Here is a 16044-nt window from a genome sequence, read left to right as displayed (position 1 = left end):
CTCTGATGAAGTTCCACTTTTAACATTAAAGTAGAGCTGGGTATCATCTGCATAAAAATGATAACCCAATCCATAACTACGGATAATATGGCCAAGGGGAAGCATATAAATACAGAAAAGCAGAGGACCGAGGACAGAGCCCTGAGGGACTCCTTGTGTGACTGGCGCTGAGCTGGATCTGCTCTTGCCAAGACTAACAAACTCTTGCCTATCAGTCAGATAGGACTTGAACCACTGGCCTATTGGAGCCCAGCCAGCACATCAGCACATTTGCACAGAACCGTATTGGATGTGTTTCTCTAATTCCCCCCCCTCGCCCCCCCAATCTTGCCTCCCCACACTTCAGAGGTGGTCTCTGTCCTCTGACACATCATGAAACTTGGCCCAGGCACACTCATACACACTCCAGGGTGCTGCAGAACAAACAGCTTCTCGCTGACAACAGTGAATAATGCATTGCTGAAATAACAATAAATATTAACATCATAAGTGCATCTAATAAAATAGTCAAAGATAAAAATAAAAAACTAAAGATATGGAGAAAAACAATAATTAACACAAAGGAATAAACAAAAGAAACAGCAAAAATAGCTTATTAGCAGGGGGTTGCACTTTACTCAGTTGTATATTCCACTGCTTTTAGATTGGAGAGAATGAAAAACAAAAATTAAAGAGGTATAAGGGGGAAAAAATAACAAAAAGTCTTAAGTATTTGTGTTATATGTAAGGTTATTAAACAGGAAAGAGATAGTGACATAGACATTAAATGAAGAGTTAATGAAATATAGGCTGTGTTAATAATGGAGACGAGTCTGGAGTACATGAGGCTTGTGGAGGACTTCATCTTGTGGTGCAGAGAGAACCACCTGCAACTCAACATTAGCATGAGAAAAGAGCTGGTGGTGGACTCCCAACATGCCAAGGAAACTCTGACACCAGTCAACATTCAGGTGGAGGACATGGTGTAGAGCTACAAGTACCTGGAGGGTCACATAAACAACAAACTGGTCTAACAACACAGTGGCGCTGGACAAGAAGGGCTAAGGAGACTCAGATCTTTGATGTGTGCAGAAAGCTACTGGAAATGTTCTACCAGTCCATAGTTGCCAGTGTGTTTTACAATGGTGTGGTCACCTGGGGGAAGCAACATGAGCTCAAAAGAAGCACAATGCCTGAACAAACGTATCAGGAAAGCCTGCACCATCACAGGGTGAACCCTGGACACACTGGAAGCTGTTGTAGAAACAAAGACGGTGGCAAAATTGGATGCCATCATGAATGATCCCCTCCATACCCTCCAGGAGGCGCTGTCTGGGAACACTTTTAGCACACAGTCTCGTACCTCCATCACGGTGTGCTAAGAAGCGCCTCTGGGGGTCTTTTCTGCTTGCTGCTGTCAGGCAATTCAGTTCTTCCTCCCAATTTTCAAAACTAAACGCTTATACTCTTTAAATTTATTTTGCAAGTTCTGCACAATTTACATTCCCTATTGATTGATTGGTTGTATTATTTGTCATATGAGTCTGTATCTTTGTTTTTATGTTTCTGCTGCTGTTTGCATCTAAATTCCCCCTTAGGACCAATAACGTGTATCTAATGTAATCTAAAGAGAAGGTGAGAACAATTTTAGTTATAAAACACAGCACTGGAAAACAGAAGAAAACAGACCAATAGTGATTATAGCAATCACACAAAGAAGGATGGAAAGCTAAAGTCACATATGTTAAGGACACTATAGCTTACACAATACATCCTACTTGTATTAAACATTAAAATCCTTACCTTTCTGCCAGGCTTTATTAAAGCTATTTCTTACACTTTCCTCCACTGCCTACTTTAGCATATTCATTCACATTCTCCATCCCAGTCTATTCGAGTCCATTGCTATTCCAGTTTTAAAAATAGTAGGAAGGAACCCTTTTAAGTTTTCCTCCACTTCCGCAGGCAAGTTTTATATGTGGGTGTAACTTTCAACTACAATCCTTAGTTTAGCTGGAAAAAAGAAAGCTGTAGCAGATGCCTGGAGCCGACGGATTCTACAGTTTACTGCCATTACACACAGGCCTCTTGTCAGTTATGTCTACTTCAGATCTCTTTGTCCCCAAAACAACTTTCTTCCTTCTCTCTAGCACCTTTTCTTTAAGTTTATCACATTTGACAATAAAAGCCCTGGAGGAACATTTAAAATGTAACCATTATGGTCTTTCATTCGCTGGGTTCTTCTTAAAGACATTGCAGAAGAATTTAGTGTAGAACTCATAAATGAATTTATAGTGTTTCCCTGTTTTCAAACTCTCTGGAATTCCTAAAATTCTGATTATTTTTCTGCCTTCTGAATCCTTTCCTTTTATTTTGTCAGAGGTATTTGCCAATTCTTCCCACTGTTACAAACATTAGTATATTAGAAGATCAGAAAAAAATTTGATGAGAACAGACCATTCAGCTCAACAAAGCTCGCCAGTCCGATCATCTTAATTCCTTCAAAGTATCATCAAGTCTAATTTTGAATGTTCCTAAAGCCCTGCTGTCTACCACACTACTTGGTAAATTATTCCAAGTGTCTGGGGTTCTCTGTTCGAAGAAAAACTTCCTAACGTTTGTGTAAAATTTCCCCTTAAGAAATTTCCAATTGTATTCCTGTGTTCTTGATGAACACACTTTAAAGTCACCGTCTCGATCCACTGGATTGATTCCTTTAAAAATATTAAACATTTCATTCACATCTCCTCTTATTTACTTCAACAGAAAATGTTCAGCTTCTACAATCTTTCCTCATAAATCATCCCCTGTAGCCCTGTGATCAGCCTAGTCACTCTTTTTTGGACCTTTTCTAGTGCTGCTATGTCCTTTTTGTAGCCTGGAGACTAAAACTACACCCAGGACTCCAGATGAGGCCTCACCAGTGCGTTACAAAGCTTGAGCAGATCCTCCTTGGCCCTTGTACTCTACACATCAGGGCACTATATAACCTGATACTCTGTTATCCTTCTTAATGGCTTTTGAACACTGTCTGACAGTTGATAGCGTCAAGTCCACTATGACTCCTAAATCTTTCTCATAAGGTGCCCTCTTGATTTGCAGATTCCCATTGTGTATTCAAATCTAACATTTTTACTTTGTACATGTAATTACTTTACATTTAATTACATTCAATTTCAAATTCCCCAAATCTGCCCAAGCCAGTATGTTGTCCAAGTCCCTCTGTAATGATCCAACAAATTCTAGTCATTTGCTCCAAGTCCAAGTCCCACCTCTGCAATGTGATTTGTGATTTTCTCTATCAGTCAATTCCTTTCAAAATGATTACTTGCTTCATTTTTAAATTCTTCTCCCAAAATATGATTTGGGATTTCTAGCCAGGTTGATCTTTCAAAAATAATTTAACACAAAGTCCCTCCTATAAATTTGTTATTTGTGATTTCCTCTGTCAGTCAGATCCTTCACAAATAGTCACATCCCAAAATATGATTAATGATTTTTTTTAGCCATTTCCTTCAAAAGTATAATAACTAATCACTTTGAAGTTCCATCCTGAAAGTATGATTAATTAATAGCTGTCATGGAGTTGACATGATGTCCCCAAACTGATAGCCCTGTCCTTATGTATGACCCATAACTTCCTCAAAAACATTTGACACAAAGAGACCAACTCTTCCCTTACTGAGAGCCAATACTTGCAAGATTCTAGGAGAAAGCTACAGTTCTTGTGACTTAAGCATAAGACGAGCTTTAGAGAAAAACAAAAGTGAACTTCTTACCGTCAAACTCTGCCTGGCCCACTCCGACAATAATGATGGACATTGGGAGTTTAGCCGCCTAAAGGAAACACATGGAGATGACACGTGAGCAGTGATGGGACTGCACAGAGGCATCCAAACTTCACAGGAATCTAAAAGAGAACTGACAGTCTTTATTACAACTTGGATACTTGTTCTGGAGGAATATTTTTTAATATGTAACAGATCAGTCGAGAGTATCACTAATCTACTGCCCCACCCCTTCAACTGCCTCCACCATCACTCTCCAAAGGAGCAGACAGAAATCAGAAAAGTGGGCATTGAAATATTTTTCAGAAGTGGAAGCATTTCAAGCAGTTTGGTCATTTAAGGACACTCAAGACAGGCTGCCTGCTGTCATTTACAATCATTTTTCTTAGCAGCTGTTATAAGACATGGTCCTGCCTGTCCACCCGCACAAGCTATCCTGGCAAATTGAGTTTACCTCTGGGCAGAAATCATCAGCCACCCCTGCAATGTCATTTTTGATCATGTGGAGGAGCCTGTCAGGTTACTCTTAGATGTGATGAAGTCTGAGGGGCTGACAGCACAGGTCAACTGCCCACTGATGACGGTTTGGGAGAGGGACATTTAGCCTGAACGCCATGTCCATAGATGTGGCAGACTACAGGCTCAGTATTTAGTCTGCACATTTAATAAACTTTCTTTCCAACTCTTTATCTGTATTTCCCCTAGTAATTACACTCTTGTGTGTTTTAGATCAAGACAGAGGTACTCCGTGGTGAGTGGTGGTCACGCTTATAATCTCTAGTTATGATTGTCATCCTCAATTTGGGAGCTGGGGACTTGTGGGTTCATCAACTCCTCTTTATTATTGCCATTATTCTCATTCTCTTTGCACAACAGGGTGGGATCATTAATAATTTGCCATCACCCCACTTCCCACGCTTTATAATGCCATCAGGCATTGTTCTAACAAATAAATCAGAAAACAGCCAAGAAAGGCTCTCTGAGCCATAAATACAATCAGCACAGATCTTATGTATGCAAATGTGTCCAGTTAATGGCCCCGAGGGTGACCTCTTTATAAGTCTCTCTCAGGGATTTATTGCAGTAATTATCCTTGTTACATACTTTTTAGGGAGGAAGCCTGCAGCCCTTTGCTTTTTCCTCTATTTAAAAACTATCTGCTAATTCAAGTGAGCTGTTGGCCAGACACAACAATGGTACACTGATCCGGCGTATCACTGGAATAATGTGGCTCAGAAGCACCTGATTAGTTGTTTCTTTATAGCTCTGACCTCACACAAGTGTCTCTAAGTTATCCACACCTCAGGTTCTGGGCTCTGTATGGCATCATTCAGTGGGGAAATGGCTGTCTGAGGGGATTTCAGACAACTGTCTTCCTGCCTCATTGATCATTCACAAGACATGCAATCTGATTTATCTAGGGTTGGTGCATTAAATAATGCTGCCTGAGGCAGGGCACATTTTTTCCACCCCATATACAGTATATATATATATATATATAAATATATATCAGTGACTGATATATTCCTTAATATGTTTGAGACTATACACTTCACCCTTGGAAAAGTTTTTTTTTTAAACGTTACTTAGCTCTTGTAGTTTGCAGGGATTTGCTGAGAAATACGATTAATCTCATGTTTTCATGCAGAACAGATAGCTTTTGACAGAATAGACATCTGTCATGACCTGTCCAGATTCCTTTCCTGGCTGGTATTTATACCCTGTTGCATGATCTATATATTCAAATTGATGCTATTATTTATGATATGATTGTTAACCATTTAATTTCCTTGTGTTCATGTATTTTCTGTTACTTTCCTTGAGTTTTGTAGGCAGTTCCCCAAAAGGTGGGGCCACCTGTCAATCACTGCCAAGGGGCTGCCTTGCCCTGACCTGAAGCATTCTCACAGTCCCTTGCGGTTCATTGTATGCTGCTTGGTTTGAACAGGCTGAGGTGGGAAGTGTTCCCTCTACAATTTCTATGTTCATGTTTATGGATTTCTAGATATTTTGACCTGTTTTGTCTGTTTGTTTTATGACTATTCTTAAGGATCTGTGTTACGGGACTGTATTTATTGTGGATTGCCTTTGTTCGCAACTGCTTTATTGCCTTCTGCACTCAGTGAAGCTTTCTTTGTTGGTAAAAAGCATTTTTTTGTTGGTATAAAAGTTTTTTTTTCATGATTTGATATTTGCATTTTTGTTACTAGCCGGGGTATGACAGTTTGCCCCTCTAGCGGGCAATTTACGGGAATTTGGTGTTTGGGAACTCACAAAATCATAACATGACCTACACTGGAAACAGTAAATAATGTCAAAAATGTCCATGAAAAAATTTCACATTACTTGAGTCACATAATCCACATGTCAGCTTGTCCAGTCATTTGCTCACAGTGTGTATTTTTATTAAAATATTGTTAAACAAACTATTTCTGGAAATCACTCTCATGAATAGGCATGTGATACAAAATACTGACAATATGAAACATGGTGTTGTATCGTGTAGTGTATGACTTTACCACACGACTGAAATGAAACACAAAGGCAATAGAAGACGTCTTTCATTGAAAGCAGAGATTATAAAAATGGGAACTTGACAGACTGACTGCACTTTGACAAAAGCACTATCACCATCTGTATAATGACGTGAAGGTGAAAATTGCTAGCAAACAATATAGAAGCAGTGCTCCGACTGCAGGTTAAGTTTTTTGTGCACACACTTACTTTAATGAATGCAATGTTCATATAAATACAACACTATTTCATAAATTAACCACTGCATCCACAGGCTTCTTTTCAAAATCGGATTGTATTGGAACTGGCAAAGCACAACCTTACCATCATATTGGAACAGATCTCACAATATACTCAAAAGCTACAGGGAGCAGCAAGCTGTGGTTACCGCTGCCCTCAAGAGTTATGGATATGAGAACAAATGTTCAAGACATCGACACACGTACGACTGATACTCATTCAGAAATGGGGAAGGATTACAATGAGGAGCAAGTAAACATCCGTGGACCCTGCATTACTGTCAACAGCGTCCTCTAGCAAGGCATGGACAGAGAAAGCAGCCAAATTCCCAATGCTAGCTTTTCTGGTCAAATCACACGTCTGTCCTTGCTATGTCTGTACTCAGTGAGTGTGTGTTTTCACCTGCAGGGGATATTATCACAGAGAAGAGGAGAGTGTTGGCATTCTATAACATAAATATAACATAAGGTTTGTTGTATATCCAGTCAGGGCCCACAGCTAACGGGTCAGCAAGGCATTCAAGCATCAAATAAAATGACAGCCACTGTTGGACCAATGTTTGATGTTAATTCAGCAAACACAAACTCTGGATTGTTTCACACTACAGTAAGGTTATATTATAAATTTATATGGTTGTTATTATCACGTGTACAGAATAAAGTGAAATTCGTAGTTGCATATGCTAATCAACACACAACACCTGTAAAGTTACTGCAGTGCAAATATATTAGGTTAACATTGTAGCAGTCAGTAGATTATCCTGTAGATGAGTGGGGCTGAATACATGAGTGACAGCGACTTGCTAAAAATGCACACAGAACTCTCCATCCATCCATCTGTTTTCCAACCCGCTGAATCCGAACACAGGGTCACGGGGGTCTGCTGGAGCCAATCCCAGCCAACACAGGGCACAAGGCAGGAACCAATTCCTGGGCAGTGTGCCAACCCACCGCAGGACACACACAAACACACCCACACACCAAGCACACACTAGGGCCAATTTAGAATCGCCAATCCACCTAACCTGCATGTCTTTGGACTGTGGGAGGAAACCGGAGTGCCCAGAGGAAACCCACGCAGACACGGGGAGAACATGCAAACTCCTCGCAGGGAGGACCCAGGAAGCGAACCCAGGTCCCCAGGTCTCCCAACTGCGAGGCAGCAGCGCTACCCACTGCGCCACCGTGCCGCCCACACAGAACTCTGCATTCCATAAACTCCTGGCTGATTCGTGATATACCTAACAAACCCAGAAAGGTTCAAGAAGGCAGGCAGAGACTCTTGGAGAGCAGATTTCACTGAAGACAGTGGTCTTTTTTCTTCAGTCAGACCACGATATTCTAAGAAATCGCTTTAGTTAATGGGTGGGCCTCTCTGGCATTGTCTTAAATTGGCTTCAGTCTTATTTAACAGGTAGAAAAAATGTGTTAGTTGTGGTAGTTTTTGTTCAGAGATCCATGGTATCGCTTACAGTGATCAATTCTAGGCCAGTTGTTACTTTCAATCTGCATGCTTGCACTAGGCCAGATTATTTCACAATACAAGGTGCACTAGCACGGCTATGCAGATGACATGCAGCTTTACTTATCTATAGAACCTATTGACGCTGACTCATTGCTCTCTTTGACCCAATGTCTGTCTGTATTTCTGAATGGATGAGTAGTCATTTCCTCAAGCTAAATAAGAAAAAACTGAAATCTTAGTCATTACAAAAAAATGGAAATAATAAGGGTATTAGAAATAAACTTGATCCCTTAGAATTAAAAGTCAAAGCGTAAATAAAGAATTTAGGTGTAATTTTGGACTCTGACCTAATCTTTAAATCAAATATTAACCAGACTACTTGGACTTTACATTTCCATCTAAGACACATTGCAAAAGTTAGACCTCTTACAATATTCCAAAATGCTGAGAAATTAACTCACGCTTTTGTTTCTGATTGGCTAGATTACTGTCATGGCATCACCTATGCATCGCCTGTGATGTCTGAATGTTTGAATGAAAATGGATACCCCAACCTGCCAAGAGAGCCACTGCATTAAAATAATAAAAAACAATATAGAATACCTTAAAAACATTTATGTTATGTACAATGCCCACTTGAAGCTGGGTGGTCTTTAGGCCTGGAAGATCTGTAGATTTCATTTTTTTTTCCTCCAGCCCAACTGAAGAGTTATTTTTTCTGTCCATCCTGGCCAAATAACCGTATCATTGGCCTGACTTAAAAAAAGAAAACTATATTTAAGGACTCTATTTCTCTTAATTATATATCTGTCTTATGAAGGTATGCATGATTAATTTTTGTGTACTATTTAGGCATTATATTTCTTATCTAACTTTAATTTGTTTTTCTTCACATGTATTACTTCTTTGACATCTTGCAAAGCACTTTGATCTACATTGTTTGTATGAAAACATGCTATAAAATAAATGTTGTTGCTGTTGTTAATTGCAGAGAGGGACATCACATGACAGTGGGAGATGATCAGGGCTACTGAATAAGTAACGTGACTCTGACACAGTGCCAATAAAGGCCATGACTAGTTGCCAGTTGGTGCCTGCTGTTGAATTCCGTGGACAGAATAGCAGACAGCTACGAACTTTCATTGTTGAATAAACGCACCAGTTCTTGGTCTTAACTGCCATTTGGAATTTGCCTCAGTCTTTTAATTTTGGTGTTCATCACAATATTTAAGATTATTTTATTTTTAAACAAAAGTAAAAGCTTACGAAAACACATTAAAACTTGAGCATCTGCACACTGATTTCTTCATTACTTTTTGATTTATAAATGTCTAATAATAAGAAACACTAAACATACAGTACATTTCTTTTATGAAGATGTCATATCGTGAGAATATTGTAGTATGAAGCCTGAATCACAATGTGAATTGCATCAAAGGAAAAGTGCATTCTGGGTGGCACGGTGGCGCAGTGGGTAGCGCTGCTGCCTCGCAGTTGGGAGACCTGGGGACCTGCGTTCGCTTCCCGGGTCCTCCCTGCGTGGAGTTTGCATGTTCTCCCCGTGTCTGCGTGGGTTTCCTCCGGGCGCTCCGGTTTCCTCCCACAGTCCAAAGACATGCAGGTTAGGTGGATTGGCGATTCTAAATTGGCCCTAGTGTGTGTGCTTGGTGTGTGGGTGTGTTTGTGTGTGACCTGCGGTGGGTTGGCACCCTGCGTGAGATTGGTTCCTGCCTTGCGCCCTGTGTTGGCCCGGATTGGCTCCAGCAGACCCCCGTGACCCTGTGTTGGGATTCAGCGGGTTCGAAAATGGATGAATGGATGGATGGATGGAAAACTGCATTCTCTCATGCCTACTTGTGTATGAAAATGGAACTCATTCAGACCTGCATTTCAGTTGAAGACCCGCCTCCCCTCATCATTCATTGGTTAGGAGTCCAGCCCAGTAAAAGCCAGCATTCAATGGCTAATGTTGTGCATCATGTGACATCAGCAAAAAATCAAGCATATGGATATTCATATCCACAATTGGAGGAGCACAGAATTATTTAGTGTCAGTCTGTGAAACTGCATGGGTGAATTGACCTTCTGCATCTCGGAGATGCACAAGTACTAGGCAGATTCTATTCCTGGAAATAATTTTAGGAAGTTTTCTTTAACTTTTAACCTTTAGTTTTACATTTTGTTGACATTATGTGTGTTCCATTAGTGAACTGGCAGATAAACTTTTGAGTAAAAACTGATAGATGTGCATAAAAAGCAAAACAAAAAAAAGGTATTAAGTTAAATGAAACTGAAGTCCAATACGAGAGACAATAATCATGGACGAGAGAACAATAAGGTCAAAATGGAAAGTACACACAAGAAAAGAGCACAAAGATACTTCAATAATTTGGCATCCGCAGATTGGATAAGGACTTGCACTCATAGCAGTCCTTTTATCCCGTCACATTGTCTGTGCATGGTACTTAGCAATGCTGGAAGCGGAACTAACGATGGAAATAAACACGGGTTGCCTTTGAGGACACAAAATCATACCGAAGTTCACAAAATGTTATACAATGACATAATCAATATATGACACAATGAGATATGTGAAAATTAGGAAAATGAATGGCAGTATCAGGTGCTGACATCTGTAGCAAAGGGATTGCTTCTCATTTCTGTATAAGCATATCGACTTAATGCTTGAATTGGTGAATCGTTACTTTAAATATTGCTTTTTAAGTTGATCACAATATTAAAAACCTTTACACAGACATTATAACACAGCAGCATGTCTAGAGCTGAAAATCAATAAAACTGGCGCAACAAAAGGGATCTTTGGTAAACCATAAATTACCAAGTGTGTTATCATTCAATCCTGCCGACTACAATAGTTACTTCTATTTGATTCTGTGGCCAGGATTTGACTCATGCTTAATTGCAGCCCCATTTCTGACTCTTTCATTTCAACTGTTGTTCAAATGTACAAATTCTTCACTGCTTCTGTTTGACCCTCCCTCTCAACAAATATTTGTATTCACTTTTGCAAATGTGAAATTAAATGAGAAATGAAGCTCAGCTGTTTCACTCATCTTGTGTGCTTTTCTACAATAGCACTTTCAGACTCTGTCCTGTCCTGCTTAACTATTAAACACATGCATTACAAACTTAAGAGGCATTTAACAGGTATAAAATATGCAACCTATATCTTAAAAACACTTCAGAAATTAACAAATTTTAACAAACTGATACTATCGATATATAATACAATGCAATTTCAGGAGAACGAATGACAGTATCAGGTGCTGGCAGTTAAGTTGATTCTCAGAAGCTCGCTGTAAGACATAGCTTTGTAAGCAGCATTAGGCGACATTTGAGACTTTTAAATGTGAATACTTTTAAAGGTAATGTATAAATGCATGTAATTCGTAAGGTTGTGATGCTCCACGCTTTTAGTCCCAGTATGCTCACTTTCCTGGCATCTTCTAGTTCAAGATCATGTGACAAATCAGACTGGAAGAGAAACAAAGGCATGGGAGTTGTCGAAAAAAAATATAAAAAACTATTTATTACACACTCAGGTAAAAACAGAAAAAACACAGTTAAACATAGCACACCAACAAATATCACACAATTTGAGTGCAATGTCACATCTAAAATAAAATTCAAAATGTATAATAAATAAGGAGGTGAAAAGTAAAAACTGAAGACATTCAGATTCTTTTCCTGTTTTCCATTCCAGAAGCATCTCCAGGAAAAGTGTCCCTAATGAAAAAAACACACACACACACACATATATATATATATATATATATATATATATATATATATATATATATATATATAAAACATGTGTGCTCCAGCACCCCCTGAGCACTGTGTAAGGTTCTCTCACTCAGGTATCACAGAAGGTTCCAGACATCCGACTTCCGAGGAAATCCCTCGACACTGCACAACGCTCTCCCTCTTTCAGTAAATCAGAAGGTTAACAGACAACCGTTAGCCCCTCTAATTCCTGATACACCTTTTTATATGCCCTTGGGATTTTACCATCCAACCTCCATGGTTTAATCTCTGCCCACATCCAGAACACTGAGTACCTCATCCCTGAGGATACTCCTGTTTGAAGGGATTTAGACTTACACACAGGCACACAAACTTACACATGAATCTACCATTCAGGCACCCCTCTCTGAACCTTGCATAGGTGGCATTTCCTGCAACTACCCATGGCCATTAATTCCATCACCACTTTGAAATGGAGCTCTCTTCACAGCACCGGAGCAAAGCTGGGATGTCAGCACCTCCAGCCTTCAGTGCGTACACGACCACCTGACCAGATGTCCTCCCAGGCACGACCTCGTGAAGCCACCCTGCCTCTTCTTACAAGCACCTCGCACTTCATGACTCCCAAACAACACCCTAAGTTCTTGAACGATTTTTAAGAAGAAAGGTTGGGCTGTAAGTAATTTTAATCTGACCCACATAAAGCCCCGTGACCCAGATTAGCACAAAGGTTCATAATTAAATGTCATTTTTTTGCACGTTTATTGTTTCATACTGTTAAAAAAACGTTGCATGAAATTGCCACCCTTACCAGAGAACAGCCTGAGGCGAACACCTTTGACACCTCACTCCACGCCACCCAGGGAGTTTTGGGATTCAGTCCCTTTTTGAATCTAACGTTCCCATTTTTCGCTCTCAATTGTATTGTTTCATCTTCGTTAATCGAGCATCTGAGTGGTGATCGCCTGTCTGAATTTTTCCAATCTCATTTCCAACCTCATTGTAGCATTATTGTGTTGTAAGCTCTGATCTGCTTTCTCAGTATTGAAGGAAGTCACCTCTGCACTTGTTCTCCTTGCCCCATTGCTGCTATGAGGGCCAATAAATGAATTTAGGGTCATTTATTATTTATCTATATAAGCTTACGTGTTTTCCTTTACTATAACTCTGTGTATATTTGGAACTGTTAATAGGATCTGTGTTTCTTATAGTTTAATGTTTACTTAGTTTATTATCTGGTCTTATATACTTTTATCTAAGGCATCTGTGAATTTCCCTTTGGGATTAATAAAGTATCTATCTATCTATCTATCTATCTATCTATCTATCTATCTATCTATCTATCTATCTATCTATCTATCTATCTATCTATCTATCTATCTATCTATCTATCTATCTATCTATCTATCTATCTATCTATCTATCTATCTATCTATCTATCTATCTATCGGCTTGCTCCAAATGACATTTCATTGTATTGTACAGTGGCAATAAAGGTATCTTGTATCTTATAATGTATTATTATTGTAACAATACACGGTTTTTAGTATGATTTTCAGTTATAGCCTTCATTCAGATAATCTTAAGAAAATGACAGCATGCCTTTTACCTGCAGTTGTTTCAGTTGTAAGGACCCAGCCATAGCACTAGTAAGCCACTACATCTCTGAGACACAATCACTCTGCTCAGTTTATGTTATTGTGAGTCTGTCATGAATGGAGTCCCTCACACTAAAGACTTCCAAAACACACAGTCCCAAACACTTCCAACAATACCCACTAGAGGGGAATATCACTGTCAAAACCCTGGCAAGTAATACGAACAAGCATTGGAACTTTATAAAATAATAGATTTTCACAAAAAGGATTCCAATCACAATGAAGCACCATGGAGCACAAAGGCAACATGGAACTGCCCGTAACAAATGCAATCTAAGTTAAGTAAAATAAGTCAGTCATTGTCTAACCCGCTTAGACCTGAATATGTCTGTGGGGGTTGCTAGAGCCCATCTCAGCTAGCATAAGGCACAAGACAGGAACAAACCTTGGACAGGGTGCCACTCCATCGCAGGGCGAACATAAACCCACACACAAACCCCAGCCACAAACTACGGCCAATTTAGTATCGCCAATCCACCTAACCTGCATTTCTTTGGACAGTGGGAGAATATCAAGGCACCCAGAGTAAACCCACACAGACAGGGGGGAGAACATGCAAACTCCACACAGCGAGAACCCGGGACACACACCATGGTCACCTTACTGCAAAGCTGCAGTGCTAAAGTATATAAATAAAGTTTCAATACAGAATTCCAAAGGTGAGGTCAAAATCAGAGCAGAAAGTCAAAACATGCGAGATCCAATGGTTCATAAAATTCACAATAAACACTCACCAACTCCCTTGCACATTCACAATGAACCACCAAAAACTGTGGAAAACTCACCAGACTTGTCATGCCCATCGAGAGACCACCCACAAAACACATGGAACACAATACAAGCAGCTTAAATACATAGACAAAACCAAAAAATAAAGAAAAATGCGCATAAACAACAAAAAATCAAAAATGAACAAAAGAGACACAAAGACATGAATGTGAACCCCAGTTGGGGAGGAGTGATTTGTGACAGACGGTTATCAGCAAGAGTGAGAGGGGAGGTCTACAGGACGGTAGTGAGACCAGCTATGTGACATGGGCTGGAGACGGTGTAGTACATTTAAATTTTTTTTTTCCAATTTCTATATTGTTCCCAAAACACAGAATCTGGGAAATAACAAATTCACTTAATTGTCCCAGGAGTCCAATTAAAAACAGAAGCTGGTTGGATCAAAAACCCGCAGCCACAGAGGGTCCCCAGGACCGACATTGAGAACCCCTGCATTAGAGGGTCAGCTCATGTTGGACAGTTTGGAGACAAAGTCAGAGAGGCGAGATTGCGTTGGTTTGGACATGTGCAGAGGAGAGATGATGAGCATATTGGGAAAAGGATAGAGCTGCCAGGGAAGAGGAAAAGAGGAAGGTCTAAGTGGAGGTTTATGGATGTGGTTAGAGAGGACATGCAGGTGATGGGTGTAACAGAGCAAGATGACGAGGACAGAAAGATATGGAAGAAGATGATCCGCTGTGGCGACCCCTAACGGGAGCAGCCGAAAGAAGAAGAAGAAGAAGAAGCCAGGGGAGGAACAACATATGCAATATTGACAAATGGCAGCTCCAACGAAAAGAAAAGCAAATGTCTGGACCATGCAAACAGCGGAGAGACTTGTCAAACTTTGGAGCCAACACAGATTTCTGTTTGCTGATTTGTATTTGTTGTACCACCACAGAGTAAGAAAAGTATAATAATGTGCCAGGATTTGATTGGCTGCCAAGATGAGGTGACCTTGTAGTCCTTTCACAGTGCAAAATTGAGATCGGCAATCGTGTAATCAGTCACCCCTTGCAATTCTTAGTCACACTCTGAGGCAATAAGATTCAGCAGTCATTAAATTTGACATGCTCTCTGGCTACACGACATGTTGAGTCCTGTAGGGTGATTTCAGCCTGGTGCTGAACTTCTGAAGTGCTGTGATCTGAAAAGGCCTGCAGCTCCTGGATGTATCCCCAGCTACATTAAGACAATTGGGGAAAGCAGCTCCCTACACCTTTTTTCTGGTGTTGTCTCAAAAGGCTTAATGCTTGGAACACTGCTCTTCATCATCTTCTTGTACACTCCAGGTCTGTGAACAAAGAGTATTCCTGAATGCTTCTTATCTCTGAACGACATTATTGACTTAATGCTTAAATTGGTGAGTCATTACTTTATATAGTGCTTTATGTGGTGATCACAGTCTTAAAAACCCTTTACACTGCCATTGTAACACAGCAGAATGTCTTTGGCTGAAAAGCAATAAAACTGAACTGTAACAAAGGGGGTCTTCTGTAAAACCTAAATTACCATGCTTGTTACTATTCAATACTGCCAACTACAATAGTTACTTCTATTCATTTCTGGGGCCAGGATTTGACTCATGCTTAATTGCAGCCTCATTTCTGACTCTTTCATTTCAACTGTCATTTAAACTTGCTAATTAATTTCCATATATTTGGAAGTGCTGCAATTCTCCTTTCCACTCTCTCCCCACAATCATGCTCTGTAAAGCATGTACAGTATAGTGAGAATGTCACATATAGTCCTGACAGGAGTCACTGACACAGGTCTTCAGCTCAGACTCAAACTTTCATTCTCCCTGTGTCACCAGCCCATGAGCCGATTGAGCAAAAGGAATGCTCTTCTCTTTTGGGAGATAA

The 16044-nt window shown here is 40.0% G+C and overlaps 1 protein-coding gene across 2 annotated transcripts in view; it reads right to left on the bottom strand.

Annotated features, from left to right (window-relative positions):
* LOC114647875 (copine-5) overlaps positions 1 to 16044 on the bottom strand; it is a 318809-nt gene that overhangs the window by 30955 nt on the left and 271810 nt on the right. For both annotated transcript variants that reach the window (XM_028796547.2, XM_028796548.2), the window contains one exon: positions 3759 to 3816. In XM_028796547.2, the coding sequence (XP_028652380.1) occupies positions 3759 to 3816 (58 nt within the window). The remainder of the gene's footprint in view (positions 1 to 3758; positions 3817 to 16044) is intronic.

This window comes from Erpetoichthys calabaricus, chromosome 3 (genome assembly GCF_900747795.2).
Source record: "Erpetoichthys calabaricus chromosome 3, fErpCal1.3, whole genome shotgun sequence".
NCBI classification, from domain to species: Eukaryota; Metazoa; Chordata; class Cladistia; order Polypteriformes; family Polypteridae; genus Erpetoichthys; species Erpetoichthys calabaricus.
This window is presented reverse-complemented; position numbering and strand designations above follow the sequence as displayed.